Source organism: Ananas comosus, linkage group 7, assembly GCF_001540865.1.
Source record: "Ananas comosus cultivar F153 linkage group 7, ASM154086v1, whole genome shotgun sequence".
In the NCBI taxonomy this organism is placed as follows: Eukaryota; Viridiplantae; Streptophyta; class Magnoliopsida; order Poales; family Bromeliaceae; genus Ananas; species Ananas comosus.
Genome location: NC_033627.1, coordinates 4,128,230 through 4,149,683, shown reverse-complemented (window position 1 = coordinate 4,149,683; position 21,454 = coordinate 4,128,230). Strand labels below are relative to the sequence as shown.

General features: G+C 31.8%; 1 protein-coding gene and 2 long non-coding RNA genes across 4 annotated transcripts; 1 reads left to right on the top strand and 2 right to left on the bottom strand.

Annotated features, from left to right (window-relative positions):
• On the top strand, positions 1,433–8,353 carry LOC109713049. Of its 2 annotated transcripts, none has more exons than XM_020237001.1 (6): positions 1,433–1,913; positions 2,314–2,384; positions 3,168–3,868; positions 4,867–4,978; positions 7,190–7,536; positions 7,871–8,353. In XM_020237001.1, exons 1-6 carry the CDS (start codon positions 1,571–1,573, stop codon positions 7,989–7,991), a joined length of 1,695 nt encoding a protein of 564 aa, XP_020092590.1. In that variant the 5' UTR covers positions 1,433–1,570; the 3' UTR covers positions 7,992–8,353. The 2 variants fall into 2 exon arrangements, with proteins under 2 accessions (XP_020092590.1, XP_020092589.1); XM_020237000.1 differs by having other exon boundaries at positions 1,434–1,913; positions 4,867–4,987; positions 7,871–8,336.
• LOC109712394 lies at positions 9,036–10,687 on the bottom strand. The gene is made up of 3 exons (XR_002216840.1): positions 10,258–10,687; positions 9,901–9,988; positions 9,036–9,292 (listed from the first exon to the last, which is right to left on the bottom strand). It is a non-coding gene; the product is annotated as an uncharacterized LOC109712394 (long non-coding RNA).
• Positions 14,683–17,729, bottom strand: LOC109713221. The gene is made up of 3 exons (XR_002217070.1): positions 17,610–17,729; positions 15,876–15,963; positions 14,683–15,297 (listed from the first exon to the last, which is right to left on the bottom strand). It is a non-coding gene; the product is annotated as an uncharacterized LOC109713221 (long non-coding RNA).

Sequence of the window (21,454 nt, the reverse complement as noted above, 5' to 3'; positions counted from 1 at the left end):
TTTGAAATAAGACGTTAGATTTCGCCAATTTTTGATCAAGGTGCTAAATGCTATCTAAATAGTAAAAAAATAATTCTGATAAAAATTCAACTTATTTGAAATGTTATACGCCAGTAAATGAAGCAGACATCTTATGTATGTAGGTTGTCAAACTTACAACTGATGGTTTTTCGATCACTAGAGAAGTAATTTTTTAAAATCACAAAATTTGTTTCTTAAGCTTAATATCTATATAGAATTTAAGAACCTAAAATACTTAATTGATAAATAAAACTGTACATTGAGAACAATTTCTCTTCTATTTTGTATGTAGAATTTTTTCTGCTCATGAAAATATCCCACCACTAATCAGCGACGAGATAAATTTTAATCATCCATACTAGATGACCCCAATTCATCGTGTCGCACAAGAGTAAGAAAATAGTTCATGTGCAGCAGGGCATGTAGAAAATGCATGATTTCTTTTTTGTTTTTTGAGTAATCCATCTTCGCTAGGACATATTTATTTTACTGAAAGTTTTAGGGGCAAAGTTATTTTTCACCCGTAAATACTTATTTTTATTATTTAGTTCGCATAAAATTAAATTCGGCTGTAACTCTACTTTTTTTAAAATGCCGTAATTGACTTTGTTCCACATAGTGCAAATACAAATGAGAAAAAAAAAAAATTTCAAAAAAAATAATTAAAAATAATTATTTGTTTTACCGAAAGTTGAAGGGGTAAAAATATTTTTTTCGCCCTTAAATGCCTACTTCTATTAGGTGGTCTGCTTAAATTAAATTCGTATGTAACTCTATTTTTTTAAAATGTGCAATTAACTTTGCCCTACGTTGAAGTCAATCGAAAGAGAAAAAAAAAATTCCTAAAAATAAGTAAAAAATTAATTATTCTAACTCTTTTATTTTTTATGTATTAGTATGAAAATTTCTATAAAAAAATAAAAAAATAAGAACTTTTTCTGCAATTAGCTCTCTGAAAAAAATTTATTTTAAAAATAATCTCAGCAAATTTAAATTTACAAAAATGACCTTGACCCTACCACGTAGGCGCCACGTCAGCGCCATGCGGGCCGGGCTATGCCAGATAGTTAAGTTAAATACCGTGAACCATTCACCGTGTTTAAATACGGTGAATGCTTCACCGTGTCTGGAGAAAGAAAAGGAAAAAAAAATACATATTATTAAAAAGATAAATATGGAACACGGTGAATCATTCACCGTGTTTGAACACGGTGAATGGTTCACCGTATTCAACTTAACACCCCAACCCAATCCGTCCACGTGGCGCTGATGTGATGCCTGAGTGGCAAGATCAGGACTATTTTTGTAAATTTAAATTTGCTGAGGCTATTTTTAAAATAAATTTTTTTCAGGCGGCTAATTACAAAAATAAAAACCCAAAAATTAAATATAATAGTAGAGGGACTATCCAGACATTTACTTCCGAGAGAGAGAGAGAGAGACGAAGAGAGACGAAGAGTTTATCTCCAAGCACCGTCTCCTCTCTCCTCCGACGATCCACCTCACTACGGCGGCAGCGGCGGCGGCGGCGCTGGTGGCGGCGCCGGAGATGTCGTCGTCGTCGTCGTCGGCTGCGGCGGCGGCGCCGCACCTGCTCTTGGGGGAGGACGGGCGCGGCTACGAGCTGGCGCGGAGGCTGGACGCATGCGGCGCGTGGCGCGCCTGGTTGGGCGACGCCGCGTACGCCGTCTTCGCCCACGCCCTCTCCTCCGCCGCCACGTGGGAGTCGTTCCTCTCCCCCATCTCCTCCCCCTCCCCCTCGCCCTCCTCGCGCGCCCGCCTCCACCTCCAACTCCGCGCCCGCGCCCTCCTCTTCGACAAGGCCTCCCTCTCCCTCTTCCTCCCCCCCGCCTCCGCGTCGTCCACCTCCCTCGCCAACATCAACCCTAACTGTGAGTTTATCCTGTGGAGCTTTGGGATCGCTGAGAATTACGGTTTTGGAACGGTGGGATTGTATCATTTCGTGGTTGTTTTAGTGTAGAGAGTGTGATCTGTCAAAAAAATTGCAGTTTGATTTGATTTGTAGTTTGATCGCTCGCCGATATAAACCCTGAAAATGTGAGTTCATCGCGTCTATATTGTTACTTGAATGGGTGGAGTTTAGGGGTAGTTGCTTAGAATTAGGGTTAGAATGGTGGGATTGAATCGTCGTTAAGCGTAAAAAGTATGATTGTTGAGAAATATAGTTTGATTTGATATGTAGACCGATCATTTCCTTGTTCCTAGGAAATCCTTCTTTTTTTTTTTTGGGTGATTTATGGTGTGATTCGATTAGCTTTTTGTTTTTTACAGATTTGCAGCTTCATGGGGATGATGTTTATTTCACGTTAGAAGATGACCGAGAAGATGATGCTCATATTCAGGTAAGTTATGATCTTTAAAATTAACCAGAAAATTGTTCTACTAGGGGAAAAATCTGTGTTTTATCATTTTTTTTTCTTTTTATTTCACTGGTGCTCAAAGCTCAAAATATAAGATTATCTTCTTAGTGACAGGTTTCAATATAGAGTGAGGGTTCTTTTTTCTTTTTTTTTTTTTTTTTTTTTTTATTGATCAAAACAATTCGCACAAACATCTGCGATGTGGATGAAAAGATCTATTCAACTTGATTTCCTGTGTCGTTTTGAACTGCGAAGAACTGTCCCNCAGGTAAGTTATGATCTTTAAAATTAACCAGAAAATTGTTCTACTAGGGGAAAAATCTGTGTTTTATCATTTTTTTTTCTTTTTATTTCACTGGTCTTCCACGAACAAAATATAACCGCATCTTCGATTGGATGGTTGTTACGGCCCACGGTGGATCCTTTTTTTTTTTTTTTTTTTTTTTTTTTTCTATTGATCAAAACAATTCGCACAAACATCTGCGATGTGGATGAAAAGATCTATTCAACTTGATTTCCTGTGTCGTTTTGAACTGCGAAGAACTGTCCCATGCTAGATGTACCAAACTAAAGCTACTAATAACTAGTCACTTATTTGCGAAGAACTGCTTAATGCAGTTAAAATGATTGATTTGACAAGATATAGCATGCTTGCACAAAATTAAGAGGTAACCTTGCTGAACTATCCAGAAAGATCCTATGCCTTCTAGTTGTCAAAAAGAGTTTCTCAACAAACTTAAGCTGATTCTCTTTTGCATGATGCAGGCACAATCTAGGCACAGGCACGAAGAGTGGCCTGAAACATGGTATAAACAGTTTGCTGACAAACACAGAATAAGACATCACAGACTTCTGCTGGGCGACAAAGAGATACCGAGGCGAACACCTGATGGAATGTCTATTTATCTTAAGCTCTGTAACACCCATAAAAGGAAGAGACAAGCATTTAACGAAAGTCAGTTTATAGGTACCACTGATTCCACCTTGGAATCTAACTCGGCCGATGAGGTTTTCTTTCCAGAGATAATGTTTCCATCTGATTGTGTACCCGATACTGCACTACCACAAGTAAATAGGGTTGATAATCAAAAGGTTGAAATCTACGGGGTTCTTGAAAATTTGCCCCCATTAATGACCCGGAGCCCAGCAATGATCGAAAGATTTGGGATAATTCCTGAATACCAGAAAATGGGAAGAAAATATAGGGGAAAATATGGATCTGGAGAGGAAGGGAGATCTCTCAGTCGTGAGCAAGCATTGCAGATGACTCTGAAGGTAGTTGCTCGTTTCTTAGCAACTGCTGGTTTCGAAGGCGGAAATGAAGTTTCACTTGAAGTTCTCTCGGAAGTTTTTGGTAGGCATATTTCCAAACTAGGCCGCACTCTGAAGCTTTTGTCCGATGGTTACAAGAAGCAGTTTACGTCCATTGAGCTTCTAAAGATGTTTCTGCAAGCAGCAGGATATAGGTGAGCTGATTACTCTTCTGGTTGATGTCCACATGATGTGGTTTGTTTTCGAACAATTCCAAGCGCATTCTCTCATTTTTCTTTTGACAATACATGGGCACAGTGTAGTGAGATCTAAAAGCATGTTGCAATGAGGTGTTGTAAGAAAATTTGATAGATAGCAAGAAGAAAGTCCTTGATGATCGATGAAAAAGCTCGTTATGCATATCAAATTAAAAACATTATCTCATTTTCCCTCTAGACAATTATCAATTTGATATATTATTTGTAAACTTTTATCTTTTACTCTTTGTACTCTGGAGGTTATTTTCTATTTTTCCTATTCTTCGAAAGCTCAGTTTACGGCATAGATCTGGCTCTGCATTAAATCATAAATCTTTGTCAATTGAGTGATTCTCAACGTTTTGTTACTTACTGGTTTTTGGTCAGGAGGGGGGCAAAAGCAATCCTCAAATAGCCTCCTCTCCCATTCATTGATTATTTCCAATTATATCACGATAGTTCACAACGACATATTTCCAAAAAAATTGTGTTGTTCTTTTAACCCTTAGTTTGCAACCTGTCAATTCTTCTTCAAACCAAACTGGCAATAGTTGGTGTCTTCTTCCCTTCTCATTCATGCTTCTCTTCTGATTCGGCATATGTTATTGTGGTGGCTGATATAAGAGCTCTGGAAACCCCTAAGTAGTTCCGAGCAGGACAACATATCTGTGCCATTTGATTTAGATGATGCTGCACGTTTTAAACCGCCGCAGCATTCAAGGCTATTCAACAGGTTGTTTTGATTTTTAAGGACATAAAATGAGCTGGTTTTGTACTTCCAGGTGCTTAGATCATGCAAGGAGAACTGTTTAACAATAATAACATGTTTATATCCATAAATTATTTTAATTGCATAAAATCACACTCTGTGAAGTATAGAATCCCAATATTTGTTAGCTTATGGATGCACATCTTTAAAGCTGAACTATTAATGATACCTTTCTTTAATTTGGTAGCACCTTTGGGGTGTTGGCAGAATTTACAAAAGGTAGCAACCAGGTCTTCACTCACCAAATGCAGCAACAAAATCATCCAATGCAGTCGCAACATCAGAACCCTCTTCTGCAGGTTCAACAAGTATGCAAAATCTCCTTGTTATACATTTGTTGTAATTCGGTGATTTCTAGACCACTTGAGGTAACTAGCACTGTTCTGAAAAGCAGTGCATGCACCCACACTAATGCAATCACTTAACTGCGTGACAAAGACTGCATATGGTGTGAACGTCACATATTGGGCACTAGTCATTAGTCATGCACTATCTTGCATTTAGATGCTTATAAGTCTAGTAAGATGATATGCACATAATTAGCTCTTGTTGATTTGTTTTTTATCAGTAATTCATTCTGTATTCCATAGTTTTTTGTTAAAATAAATCACTTAAAATTTGCCATGCGTAATGTCACAATATCCCATAATAAATTTATAAGTAGGTCATAAACCTCGTATTTCTCTTATTCTTGTTGATTATTCCATGTACGTCCTCTCTGTCCGCATTTTTTATTTTTTATTTTTTACACTGTATTTGTATTTATTCTATGTGAATTGCATGTGCACCCACCTATCACACGTACCATGCTGTACTATTTTTGCCAGTTTACATCTGTAACTCATATTGCATATGCATCTACGGGTGACAACAAATCGGATATTGTTAAATTAAACCATATGTATATCATATTTCTCCTCCAAATTTGGATACTGATGTGTATATTGTATGAACAATCTATGGTTGGAAATTATATTTTTGTAATACGGATTCTGAAGGAATAGAATAGTGGTTATGTCCATGTCTCCTTTTCAAACATATATAAATTCTACAATAGGAGATACATTGCTACACTGTAGCAATGTATAGAACTAACAATTGGACACCTAGTAAAAGGGTGGAAAATATACATGATGTTAAACAGTTTGTTAGCGTGTGGTTCGGGTATAAGCAAGAACTAGCTATTACAGGGATAGGTACAAGTATGGGGATAAGAAAAATAGCGTTTGGATGAAAATTGAGTTGTTCCCGGGGATAAAAAAAAATAGCGTTTGGATAGATAATATGGAATAAGAAAAATAGTGGGTAGTTTTATATAGAAAATGGAGGTGTTGGTGGGAATAGTTATACCCGGTTATTATAGGTAACCGAGAACTACTGTTCTCGGGTAAAAAATTAGCGTTTGGGTATAAAGGGGGATAAGGGGTTATCCCTATCCCTATCCCCTATCTAAACGCTAAGAGTATAGGTAAGTACATGGCATGTGGATGTATACTCGGATAGTTTTACTTCAACCTGTCACCCATGCCTTATTTGAAGAATTTCATCTAAGTCTACTGGTCCAGATATTTTGCGTGATATGGAAATCTAAACCCCTAACTGCCAAGGCACCAAAGGCATGTTGATTTTTCTACAGGAGAATAACTTCGTGAACCATCTTTTGTTGATTGCATGTTGATTGTCAGAGACTCGAGCTTGTACTAGTGTATGAATGTTTTGCGAAATTGGTGGCAGATGTTGAGAGTGAGTGAGATTGAACTTGATATGGAAAATAATATATTATAACGGTTTTTTTTTTTTTTTGAGAGATAAGTAGCACACTATCCGTTTCGTTTATTTCATTTAGAAATAAACTTAGCTGGAAATGTGAATCAACTAGGATTCGAACTTGGGCCTCGGGTACCAACCACCAAGCCCTTTGCCACTTGCTCTAGGGACGGTCGGTTATTATAACGGTTTTTTGATAAGAAAGCAGTCGGGTGTCATTACACTTCACTCCTTTTGAAATTTCTTAGTTATGTCCAACTGATTCCTTTCTAAGTCGGTCTTCCAAGCTGAGACTTTTGGCATTATTGAACAGCAACTTGCATAATTTGTCTATGTCATAATTTAATTTTTCAGATAATTGTTAAAGTTCCAATTTAACAGTACACATACTGTCTTAAAACATTTAGGAAAGGGGGGGCTAATCAGCATTATTGGTCTTACATATGTTACACCATCTTTGGCGCTGACATTCTTATATAAGGACTACTATTTACCAGCTTGATCTTTCGAGTGTGTTGCTGACGTTAATCATTGACCGTCTACGAAGGGCGGCTTTCTTTTTCCGATTGTGGACTGCAAAAATGATAGATTACTTTGTCACTCGTCTAAACATTCTTAATGCATTTATTTTTTCAATTGGATCAATTTCCTTTGAGCAAACCTCAGAAACATATGGGTCCCCAAATGATCACTTTTCTTCATCATATCTTGCATACTGACATGCTAAACTAAACTTTTTGCAGTATGCAAACAAACAATTTCAAAGACCGCTGCCCCAGATGAATATGGGTCAAACCCTGGCATTCCAGCAACAGCATCAGCTGCAACCGCACCAATGGGAGGAGCTGCGCCGCCGCCAATTGGCAAGCCCTCGTGGTCCCGTTATGCTAATGGACAAAGGTCAACAGATGTTGGATGTTAAGATTGAGAATATGATGGATGCGCCAATCGATAATTCTTTTAGTGCTCTCAAGAAGCATCAGCTACTAAGGCAGCAGCAGCAGCAGCTGGCTATGGCCAATCACCAAGCTCAATCGGCTCAGCAGTTCAATCAACTTCCACCTGTTCAACTTCCTCAACTGCAAGCACAGTATGATTCTAAATTTTGTTAGTTCTATGCTTAAATCAGTTACTTTTGGGCCCATTTGGCATTCTTTACGTTTTTTAATCTGGTTTTGCTGAAGTTTTGTGTGGTTGAAGGCACTTAGGATAGGCTTCTTTAATTCTTGGTTTTGTTGATTGATTTGCAAATTCTTTTTTTTTCCTTTTCTTTTCGACCCCAATAGCAATATTAAGGCCGGTCATTGCTGAGTGCTTTTAACCCCAAAGAACTCGAGGACAAAAGCAAACAGCTGAGACAATGGAACAGCACTTTGCTTCTAATGTTTGAACGTCTTACATTTTGCCTTTTCTAATTTATGCAGGAATCCATATAGTATGAGAATGACACCAGTGAAAGTCGAAGCTTTCCATGAACTTATGGCTGGGGATTCGACATCAAAGCATGAGAATGAGCAAAATAAGCTTACTCCGCCTCCAAAATAGACACCATTGAATGTCACAATATGGGATGCTGTGTAAAGATCAATCAAGTATTAACAGTATATCATGTCATGTATATTATTGAAAAGCCCACAATGGATTGTTTCTTGCATTAGTTTTTTTGTTCTTGAATATCTATCGTGCTGCTCGGCTCTTGAATATGGATATGGCGCGACAGAGCTGTGATGTATTTTATCAAGAATATGTAGTTGCCTATACCTCGCCCAAGTATTCAGTAACCTGCCATATAGAAATTGTGCTTTTTTGGGTTGCAAGTAGAGATGGGATTGGCTTCTTGTATAGAATGCATCAATTATATTAATGATGTGACGTTCTCGATCAATCAAATTATTCTCTTGGATTGATTTTTTTTAAAAAAAAGAGATATGATTGGCTGCTTATTGATGATGTGATATCAATCAAATTATTCTCTTGGATTGATTTTTTTTAAAAAAAGAGAGATATGATTGGCTGTTTATTGATGATGTAATGTAGGTGTGACATAATAAACTTTCTCGTATAACAAAAACTCTATGCTAGTTTTAACTTGGATTGAAGTATACTTTAGAAAACACTTGGAGCTTTTATGTATATTGAAGTTATGCATTCCAAGTGAGTTGATACAGGGCCGTTCAATACGCTTGTTATAGAATATGAGTTCTTGTCACACGTGTATATGCATGAGTCCATACATACATAAATACACACATATATGGCACTTGAAAGAGTCAATGCCACATCAGGCTTCTTTATGTGATGAGTAATCTAAATTGTTGTCCTAAGCGACTCTTTTCTCGCAACGTATCCAATAATAATAGAATGGGCTTTGAATCAGGTTCAGCATCCAAACAGGTCCTAAATACTCTCGCTGCTTCTTTCTACTTCCTAATTCTAAATACTCTCGCTGCTTCTTTCTACTTCCTAATTTTTGCATATAATAATTAAAGAATTGCACCGAACATAGAAGGCAACTGCATCATCTTAAGGAATTCAATAAATTACAGCAGAAAACATAACCTAGTGATGATCATCACACAGAAACGCAAATTGGGAAAAAAAAATTAATTATTTGATAAAGTTATGATTCAGTAAATACACAAAGATCAAACTCCATTGTTTCCATAATCAATAAGCATAAACCACAAAGAAGAACTACATATACTTCAAGACCCAAAAAAAAAAAAAAAAAAAAAAGAGGAAAAAAAAGAAAATCTGTAGATATAGGAAGTGCTCAGCTAACGAATATGACCGACGGATCGCAGCAGCACTCGTCGATGAGGCAGCAGCAGCAGAGAGCAGCAAGGCTGTACCACAAAAATGCACAAAAGAATGTAACTACACTGGTAACATGATTTTAACACTTCAATTATGTGTTATAATAAACGCAGAGAACAGAGACCCAAATATATATAAAATGATAATATTATAGCCCAACAACTATCCAACATCTAACATAACTTAATAGCAAATTAGTTCAATGTGATCTGCAACAGCTGAAAATATTATAAGGCTTAGTTTGGTATTGAGGTTTATCTGAAGCTGTTAGATAAAATAGAATATATCTCTACGCTCTCTGATGGCATTCTCTCTGATGGCATTGCAGAAAATATATCATAACCGACTTATCGATATGCGAAACACAATATTACGTACGAAAAAAGACATAATATTTTTTCATAGTATTTTTCCACCGCACGTATCTCAGTTTTTCGGCAATCTCAAACGAAGCCTAAGTATTGAAGATCTTTAGAATATCTCGAATAGAGATAGCATTTCTGCTGTGTATATCAAATAATGGTAATAACAATAATAATAAATGAGACGTTTATATTATTTTTTTTTTAAAAGAAAAAACTAGAGGGATTGAACATATCAAAGAGAATAATTAAGAGAAAGAGAGAGGGACACGAACCATCCTTCAAGGAAACCAGAGCTTCTAGGTGGTGGTGGTTGAGCTGCGTACTGAGGCGGCGCCATCACAGGGGGTCCTTGATAATACCCTAAAAGAAAACAAAGAAAAAACACAAAAAAAAGTAAGGAAAAAAAAATTCTTAACTAGAGCCTTCAATGAAAACACACAAAAATCTAAGAACCAGAAGGATAAAAAAAAGAGGGACCAAGAAAGATCCTTTGGTTTGTTTCCTCCGAGAGCAAAAACCCAATTTTCTCAAACAAGCAAAGATGCCAAAAAAAAAAGAGAAAAAGAAATATATAAAGTTGGGATTATATAAAGAGCAAAATACTAACATAGATTAACTCCACAATTTACCTTGAGCAGGGTAGGGGTAAGCGTACTTGGGATCACTCATCTTCGATCGCAAAACACACACGCACGAAAATTAAAAGAAACTAAAGAAAATTGTTGCGTAGTTTTGAGTCCCAGGAACACAAAGAAGAGAGAATGATTATAAGTTGAAGGTGCATATATTTATATTGAGAGATATATATATATATATATATATACTTGTAATCGGAAAACGCGTTAAAGGTGGGGGGCGAATAAAGGAAAGAGAAGAAAAAATAAATTAAAAAAGAGAGGGAGAGAGAGAAAAAAAGAAAGAAGGGCCTAGAAGGAAAGAGACCGACTTGAATACGAATTTGGGAATACTTTGGGATGAAGCAAAGAAAACGAGAGAGAGAGAGAGAGAGAGAGAGAGAGGGGATTCTGCGAAGGTCGGTTCTGGTTCTCTCTATTTCTCACCTCCTTCCTTCTTAGAATTTTCCAGTTGAAGATATAATATGCAGATTAATTAAAAGGGAAACTTCAACTACCCCCGTCTAATTTCGTACTTTCTCACTTTAGTACTCTATGATTTAAAATGTATTAAGTCAATATCATGTTGTTTCGCACTTTCTCACTTTAGTATCCTGTAATTTAAAGTGTATCAAGCTAATACTCTATGATTTCGCACTTTCTCACTTTAGAACCCTGTGGTTTAATATTTCGTTAAACTATATACAAAAAAATTTAGATATCCTACTTAGGTTTATTGAATATTCATTTTAGTACCTTTTAGTTTTAACTTTCTCACTAATTTAACGAAAAAAAATCCCGAAATGGATAATAAAAAGAGAAAAATAAAACCGCAGGGTACTAACTTGATACAAAAATAAAACCACAAAGTACTAACTTGATACACTTTAAATCATAGGACACTAAAGTGAGAAAGTGCGAAACCACAAGTACTAACTTAATACACTTTAAACCATAGGATACTAAAGTAAAAAAGTGCGAAACTACCTGAGGTATTTAAAGTTTTCCCTAATTAAAAATACAGTAGTAATAAAAGTTCTCTTTTTCTTTTGGCATTAGCCCCTCAAATAAATCTGATTTTATAAATGATTGTAGCAAATTCATATTTACAAATATATACTCCTCTTCTTATCACGCGAGTGTCACGTTGGCATTTTTAAGCTGAATACGGTAATTGAGTCACTGTGTTCAATTTAAAAACTCCACTAGATTCTCGCATCACAATAAATTTGTTCGAATCATTTTAAAACAATTGAGGAGGTTAAATGCAAATATACAGTAGTAATAAATGCTTTTTTTTGGCATTTAGCTCTCTAAAAAAAATCATTTTATATCCTAGCAAATTTATATTTATATATGTATTTCTTTTTTTGCGATACAAGCACTAACTTAGTATTTTTAAGTTGAACACGATAACTGAATCATCGTGTTCAATTTAAAAACGTTACTAGACGATCAAATGGATAGAAGATGACTATTTAGACAAATATACATTTGTTAAAATTATTTTAGAAAAAATTTTGAAGGGCTGAGTGCAAAAAAAAAAAAAAAGAAGCTCGAGTAATAATCATGTTTATCTTATTTAGTTGAATGTATAGTATATTAGTATGTACGAATTTTTAATAAAAAAAAATTTTTGGTGAAATTTGTTTTTTATGAATTTTAATATTTGGTTTGCAGAAATTTTTTTATTTGGTTGAAAAGAAAAATAAATAAAAAATTTTATATAATTTTATCTTTAATATATATATATATATATATATTATTATTTTATATAATAATTATCATATTATATAATNTATAATAAAAAAATATATTTATAAATAAATATTATGTAATAATATATTTATATAAAAAATAAAATAATATATGTATATGTGAATCGCGCTACTATTATATTTAGGATGAGGATAGTGGTTTTTGTCCTATTAAACTGTTTTTGATGAAAGATATTTTGAACCGATGATCGAATCGTGAAAGCTGATCTAAAATATTTGAAACATTTAGAAATTAAATTTTATTATTTTTAAAATTATTTATATAATGTGAAAAAAGATTGCAAAATTAATAGTTTTTGATGACTATATGAGAATTTAGCTTGTTTAACCGTGCAGAGCAATCCAAATCGCTTAAATTTTTAATAATTTTTTTATACTATTTAAATAATATTTCATAATTTCTATTATGAATTAAGAAAACTTAACCAGTATTTTACAATGTTATTCGTTTTTCAGTTGTTGGATGGATTTGATAATAATTTTTAAAATATTCTTAATAGTATACATTAATTTTAATAATATGAATTATCAATTTTAAATTTTGATCATTCAAAATAATTTAATAGGACAAACTTTTTTATCCTCTTAATAGGACGAAGGCCTTTGTACACTCAAGAGAATAGTAGCTGGAGCCACACGTACACACATACTCTCGGCATATATAAAGAAAGAGATATAAAGAGACAAAACAAGACTATACGCAGGCTCTTGTATTTGAATGTTCAAATTAATAATTCATACTGTTAAATATAATTTACAGTATATTAAGTTCTTAGAAATAAAATATTATATTTTTTTAATATTATTTACTTCGTAAGTAAATTATGTTAAAATAAACAGTAAAAATTAAACAATTTTTAAAATTAAGGATGAAATTTTTAAATCCAAGATCAAGAATGTTGATCTTGATTTAGATAGTTTAAAACATTCTCTATTAAAATTTGAATAAATTTATATTCTTCTATGCCAAAGCTTCCAATTTCATTTCAACTGATAAAGTAAATTATGAACTCGTCACAGTAACTATTGAAAATTTTGAAACGGTTAAATCATAGAGTAAATAATATTGAAAAAATATATAAAATTTGATTTTAAAAAATTAAAATATTTTATATCAGTTTTAACGATATTGATCATTTTTTTAATATTCTAATATTAAAAAAAAAAAGACTATAGTATTATAGTTATGATACTATAAATAGTATAGTAACCATGAGGAAGAGCGGGTGAAAGGTTTAGGGTGGACCTCTCACACATTCCACGAGCTCTTGTGAAAGCTCGTGGACCGCATTGTTATGTTTGGTGAGTCGTGATATCCTACAGCTTGAGTTTTCATTTTTTTACTGAGAATTAGCCAAAAGTAAAAACACGTGCAAAAAAAGCCAATTTTTTTTCAAATATGTAAAAATATTTTACGAAAAAACACTTTCATGGCTAAACAAGCATACAGAGAATAATTTTTCAAACTGAAAATTAGTTTTCTGTACATTTTACAACAGTTCGGACACATTCTAATATATTCAAAAAATAGATCAGTTTTTTCAATTTTGTAAAATCAATCCCAATTTTTAATAAAGCGACGAAGTTGCTCCTCTTTCTTCCTTCGTCTCTTCCACCTTCCTCTCTCTTTCTTTGGATACAAAATTTAAAATAATTTTTTGTTTTAATAAATTTATAATTATCTAATATGCATAAAATATATTTACTATACTAGTAAAAATTAGAAAAAACTTCAAAAAAAAAACCGTGGTTTCGTATTTTCTCACTTTGCCCCCTGTGGTTTAAAATGTATCAATTTGCCCCATGTGGTTTCTTTTAACTCTTTTTCTTATCAATTTCATTATTTTTTTTTCTTAAATCAGTGATAAAGTTAATTTAAAGGGTACTAAAGTGAATATTTGAAAAATCTAAATGGGTATCTGAAGTTTTTTTGTATATAATTTAATAAAATATTAACGAAAAAGCTACCAAAAAGATAAAAACGAAACCACAGAGGGGCAAAGTGAGAAACTACGAAACCACTGGAGGATTTTTGAAGTTTTCCCTAAAAATTAACGATGGATTCAATTTTTTTTGCTTCGTTTATTTTATTTAAAAATAAACTTAGCTGGAAATATGAATTAACTAGAATTCGAACTTGGGTCTCGGGTACTAACCACCAAGCCCTTTGCCACTTACTTTAGGGACGGTCGGTGATGCATTCAAATTTTAAAGTTAAGAAATCATTAACCTGCTAAAATTAAATAATTAAAAGATTAGATAATAAAATCAAAATTTTTCAAAGTTAGATAGCCATATCAAAATATGTGATTAGTTTCTATATTTTTACCAATAGTAAAATAAAATTAAAAACTTAGGGAGTAAACTAAAAATTTACTAAAAATTACAGATTTTGAACGTTGAAAAAAAAATTCCCACACCAAGGTAAAACTTGGACTTCAAGTACTAACTAGTATTGCTAAATAACCCCTGTATTTATTATAAATTAACAGTATCTGATTAGATTTGTCCTTCAATAAAGGGGCAATTTCACCGATACCTTTCTAATATTCGTAAATATTATAAATATTTTTATAAAGTTAAAAATATTATATATATATTTGTAAATATAAAAAATTATCATAATTATTTCTGCCATGAATGGATTAAATTATCCCTTAAATTAATCATCAAGAACCCATCATCAATATCTGGTGATAGTGCCAATACAATTTATCAAATCACACATTGCTCAAGGACCACACATGCACACTCAAAGAGGTAAAACTCCATATTCCACAAGAGAAAAAACAATAAAATGATATAAGTGGGAGGGATAAGGCTAGAATACTTTAGAAATAAATTCAGTCGTTTACTTTCATATTGTTTTTAGCGATAGATTATTCGAACCGGCGATTCACACTGTTGAAATTGATCTAGATTATTTAATTTTTTTATTAGAACATCATTTGCCTTGTAGTCGAGTAATGGTCCTAAAAATTTAATAATTTTCAACAACCAAATATGAAGTGAATTTGAGATTACTTAATGATTACTAGGCAAATAATATAACAAAATTATGAAATTCAATTTCTAAAAAGTCCAAATAACCTAAAATGATATTTGACAATGCTGTTCGTCGATTCGAATTTTCTATTGCTAGAAACAAAGCAGAAGCAAATTCCTTGTAATTTATTTCTTAAGAGTATTCCAGCTTAGCTCTAGTTAGCAAATACATATGATTGATGGATCGCAGCAACACTCGTCAATGAGGCAGCAGAAGCAGAGAGCAGCAAGGCTACATAAAATTATCTCCCAATTGTGAAAATTAAAGATAAAGTATTCAATAATTTTGGATAGAAAGATGATGCATGATGATGTAATAGTTAATTCAGTTATTATATCATCTATAAGAGATTATATTCCTATTTGGGCATCAGAATAAGCAAGCCAATAGTATCTTGCATAACTTATTTGGTAGGAGAATTTTAATTTTATATAGGTAGAAGCAAATAGTTTAGTTTTTTTACTTTTTGAAAAATATTTATTTATAATTTGATAAAATAATATATTTCAATTGTCCAAATATATAGTATGATACGATAAGAATGTATTGAATGATTCAATCGTCACATCATTTTCAGGCTATTAAAAGTATACCACCATATCACGTGTTCTCAAAAAAATAATGCAAAAATTGGTACCATTTCATTTCTGGGAGAGAGCAGTGAAAAATAATGCGTGATGGAACTGTTGAATATAAAAATATAAAAAAAAATCGTATTCTTGTAATTTAAAATTTTGAAGACTAATTTAGTGATCAGTGCTCTCTAAATAAATTAATAACGAAAAAAAAAGAGGAAGGGGATAACACACCATCCTTCTATGAAACCGGAGCTTCTGCTTGGTGGCCGAGGCGCGTAGTATTGAGGTGGTGGCACCACAGGAGGTCCTTGGTAGTACCCTTTTTATTAAATATTAAATCACATAAATATGAGGAAAAACTTATAACAGCAGGAAGTAGGCAAGGTTTAATTATTACGTCCCACTTTCAAGAAGGGTCATTCAGATCAAAATTATTCTAGTCTTTAACATGTTTAATCCTTCTGACCTATTGAATCTAGTATAACTGTCCAAAATATTATAGTCAGATTAAAAATTTAGTCTTATTATATCTATATATAAAAGATATTTCAAATCATGCAAGTGTTTCATAATGGCCACTAGAGCATTTTTTTTCCCTCTTTTTAAGTTTTTTTTTTGTATGTGCATATCCCAAAACTTTTAGTATATATATTATTATAGAGTGAGGCTAGTATGCTTCTGGAAGTACGGAACCTTCCATTCTTTTAAGTTATTTTCGATGTTGGGACATTCGAATTGACGATCAGCTCCGTTGGACTTGATCTTAGAGTATTTAAAGTATCTAGAAAATAAATATTGTGAATTTTTGATATGTAAGTCGTTTGTAAGTTTAACGGTGTAGAAATATTCAAATCATGTGAAATTTTGATAGAAAATTTTTTATACTATATAAAATAAGATCAATATCTTGGATCTAAAACTTTTATATCTTATCATCACATTTTGTAAGATTTTCATTTTCAGCCGTTGATTTTGAGCCCCTTCGTTCACTAGGCAAATGATATCGTAAAATCATAAAATTTATTTTCTAACTGCTTCAAATACTCTAATAAGTCTAATGGAGATGATCGTCGGTTCGAAAGTTCTAACATCGAAAATAATTTGAAAGTACTGTACCAGCCTCACTCATTATTATTATATTATATACCTAAAAAGCTGAGGGACTGGGACTTTTTTTTTTCTTTTATAGAAGCATGAGAGGGGACTGAATCTCCAATCTTAAGTTGTAATTAATGGCTAGTAGAGCTAATCTTATATAGGTTTAAGCAAGATTACTACTCCCATGCTTCTTTTTTTTTTTTCTTCATTTTTTTTGGGAGAAAAGAGATGGTGAGGCAAAACACCTTATCCGTCTCCACTCATTATTAGGATAATAATGAACAAGCAACATATATATTTCCTTTTTTGTTTTTTTCGGCCATTTTTTAATTTGTAACATAGACTTTAGTAATATTACTACTTTTTGTTTGGTTTATCCAAAAATAGAAAAGAAAAAAAAATTGAAAATATATTTTTCCGGTAAAAGTATGTATATATTAAATATATTCATCCGTCGTTTCTTTTTATATACATAATGATGACCTTAATAGATAACATGATATTCAAACTAATTCTAAGCTTCCAACAACTATTCAAACCAATAATTCAGTATGTTCCATATATGAAGAAAAATTGATTTTTTTTTTTTTCGTTTATGTAAAATCTATGAAAGAAAAGATTAGCCCTAAAAGAATCAAACTCCTAAAAGCATTTTCAATTAAAATCCATGACAACCTAGCTTCAAATAAAAGCAAGAAGCAAAAGATTCAGCACGCTTTTACTTTTGTGCTTTTGCAGCAAAGAAACTTTTTTCGACTTTCCGCTTCAGCCAAAAGTTATAGATTGTTAAGAAGTAGGTAGAAAGCATAATATTGACCACGACATATAGAGATCAAGTATATAGAACTAGTTTGCAATATACTTTACCTTGTGCAGGATAAGGATATGCATACTTGGGATCACTCATCTTAATTTGATCTCCTTAAAATTTGGTAATGTAGGAGATATGTATGAAACCCAAAAAGGGAGAAGTGGTTGAGCTGGGGAACCCACAACAAAGAGAAAGATGACTTAAAAAAGAGGATGTGGTAGTTAGCTAGTTTATAAATAGAGTGAAATGTATGGATAGTCCTTGTACTATTTGCATACTTTTTATTTAAACAGCTTAGTTTTTGAACTCTCACATATGTTATCTTTTAATTCTTAATCATTAATATATTTATTTTCTTCTGAAACTGCATGATTTATTTAAATTAACTTTGTTTTTAATATTTAGGTACTAAAGTAAAGTATAGTTTGTATCAAAATTCAGAAACTAAAGTTTATAAATAAATATGGATAAGGATACGTTGTTACATGGGGATAGTACAGGGATTATCCGTACATTTTACACTTATGAATGTGTTTATTTTTTAGTTTTAAAATTCCTCTCTCTTGAATTATTGCTTATTTTCAAATGTTATTTATTATTATTATTATTATTATGTTATTATTTTAGAAACTGGAATAAATAATTTAACTTAGATCTATCATAGCATTAGATGGACTACACGTGTAGGAATGTTATTAGTGGACAGCTGTTTCACATGTTATCAATTATTTTGGGGATTTATTGAGTGAAATCTTAGCCGTTGACTTATCGGATAATAACTGCTTTTAAGTGTGTGAACATGTTTAGCATAGCATTTTTTTTAATATTATTTTTAAAAAAAATTCTTTCAATAAAGAGTACAGTTGTATGACACAACCGTACGAAAAAAAAGATAATCCTTAAAAATATAAGGATCGAAAACTATAGTACTAATAATAAGATTCAATCAATTATTAGTGCTAATCACTGTATCGTTACATATGAATTTTACACGTAGAGTGATTAAACTGTTTGTACAAACAGAATTTTAATGGATTATACCAAAGCTTTTGATCATTTTGAATATACTAATTTAAAATAATATTTATTTATTTTTTAATATATTAACAATCTAATCTGGAATACTCTTAATGGATGATGTTCATGGGGAGAAGCAAAGCACTCTCAATAAACAAACTAATATATATGAGAAACGATTCGGTATTTTATTTTATAAAAGTAAAAAAAAAAAAATTTAACCGTTAATCAATAAAAAGTAAAAGTGTTATTTTAAAATTTAGCAGGTTAAAAGGTTACTTTATATCAAGAGTATTTTTGTAATTAAATATCGCAAAATTTAAGAAAGTTTTGATTGATATTTCAAATTTAGGCGTTAATTTTGCACTAGTTTAAGCATTATAATTAAAGAAATTGATTGATATCCTAAATTTACGCATTAATTTTGCACTAATTTAGGCATTAATTTTAAGAATTTTAGAATTTCGATAATTTAGGTATTAATTTAAATTTTAGAAATTTTAGAAATAGTATTATTTCTAAATATGTTGAATTTAAATATTAAATATTAAATATTTAAATTTAAAAAATTAAATTTAAATTAGAGGAATTTTGTGTTCCTATTTAAAAAATGTTAATGTTGGCAAATGTTTAATTTTAGCATATTTAACATGTTTAAAAAATTTTTAAAACAATGAAATATCTATGAATGAAGATGAAAGATAGAGAAAGAAAAAAGAAACAAAGAGAGAGGAGAGGTTCAAATAATATAGTTGAGATAAAATTACTTAATTACTAACGTATTAAAAGACCAGAATATCACTCTTTGGGGTACCTGGTAACTAGTTTCTCTCTCAAAGTGACATGTTATTACAGGTCACAACTTAAAAAAAATAAATTTGAGCCTTAGAATAGGAATGAATGAACAATATTGAAAAATAACAAGTATAGAAGCACTACTCAATATATATAGATAATAATATAGCTAAACCTGTCCCAGTTATTAATCGATTGACTAGAATAATTACTGAAAATTAAGTCCAATTTGTTGAAAATAGATCCAGTTAATTAAATAAAAATAATCTATTAGAAGTAAAACTGTTATTTAAGTTTTAGAACAGAAAAAAAAAATGTGCATGTCAATTCGAGATTAAAGTTTATGTCTTTAATTGAAATTATCAATATGGTTTTTCGTAATCCGCCGTAATATAAACTGAACGTATTGAATTTCTAGGCTCCTAAAAAAAAATGCAAATTTCTTTTGTTTTTTAAATGTTTGTGGGTGATTAATTCATGCATTCTATATTGAACAGAACCAAAAAAGAAAAAAAATGATATATCTATATAAAAAAAAAGAAGAAGACACATTCATCAGAGGAAGAGTGATTTTTGATATAGTCATGCTAATTGTTAGTTTTTATAAATCTTTTTAAAATTAGAATCATAAAAAATTTGATCCCTATCCTATATGTTCCAAATAAGAAATGCTTTTAATCCTCACAGTATTGTTTTAGAGAGAGAAATGCACAACATCTTTCTGAGCTTTAGCACTTGTATAAATAGATCTCGACATATAGTTTTCACAATTAAATAATTTTCATCATTTGATCCCCTCTTCTCAATCAAAGTAACTAGTTTTATGGCCATTTTGATAACATGTTTTGCACGTAATCATATAAGATTTCCAAATACAAAAAACTTTCATTTTCTATTTAAATTTTGTTAAGGGTTAATTAAGTATGGGAATTGAATGATATATAGGATGAACATATCTTTGGATTTTTGTTACTCTTTCATGAGTTAGATACAAGATATTCTTTTATATTTTAAAGCTCTATAAAAATATATGTAAAATGTGTCGAGTACTTCACTTGAGAGGAGAAACCTATGAGCTAGTTAATAAAATTTTCGACGTCTCATTGCTGAAATTAAAAATTTGACGATCTAATTGCAAAAGTGCTGATGTTTTATATGTTGTTGATATGTTGATATTATTATTTTATGATCCAGATTTATTTATTTTTTTTGTTGTGACCGACAATAATAGATAATTTGGGGAGTGGATTACCATGTACCCCAAAGAGAAATATTTTTATCTTTTATTATGGAATAATTGGATCATTTTGCCACATTCTCTCCTCTCTATCTCTTGCCTCTTCTCTCTCAGCTTTCTTTTTCTCTCCTCTCCCTTCAACACAAAGAAATTGGAAATTTTGAGTCCTAAGTTGGAAGCGAGATTTGATTCTTGACTGTCATCAATAACCTAATACATGTAATAGTTTGAACTGGTTCGGCTAAAATCGGAAGGGTTCAGCAGTTTGCTAATTGAACCACCGATCCAAACTAGTCAGCATGAGTTTTAAAGCAATCCGATTTTATCGGTCAAATCGAACCAGCACGGCACTGAGTCACGGCCCGACCAATTCGACCAGCTGGTTTAACCCATATTTCAAAACATTAAATTTTGTTGTATTAAAATTATTGATAAATTACAAGAAGACCCCTTACACTTGACCGTATTTATCACTTATCATCAGCATAACAAATTCTATAAATTTAATTTCGACAATTTATAACTATTTCAATTGGGTTAATTGCATCATTGTTCCCCAATCATTACTCTCTTTTTTTTTTTCATGTTTACTACTAACTTTCTTTTCAATTAGGTTCTTAACTTTTTTATTTTTTTCATTTAGTCATTACGGTTAAAAAGCTCTTTACCACCAACAGAAATTGTCACATAGCATATATTAAACTAACATGACAAACATTTGTTGGTGTTGATGAAATAATTTTAGTTCGAATTAAAGTGTTTGTAATGATACTGGTGTAATTGAAATAAATAATAAAAACTTAAAAGCTGATTTCAAATCCGTAAGCAAACTTTGAAGACTTTTTTTTTATA

Bases quoted from the DNA above. Each gene is read 5' to 3' on its own strand.
- LOC109713049 (XM_020237000.1), top strand. From the start codon at position 1,571: ATGTCGTCGTCGTCGTCGTCGGCTGCGGCGGCGGCGCCGCACCTGCTC. The intron at 2,385-3,167 runs GTAAGTTATGAT...TGCATGATGCAG, and splicing joins AAGATGATGCTCATATTCAG to GCACAATCTAGGCACAGGCA. The intron at 7,537-7,870 runs GTATGATTCTAA...TAATTTATGCAG, and splicing joins CTTCCTCAACTGCAAGCACA to GAATCCATATAGTATGAGAA.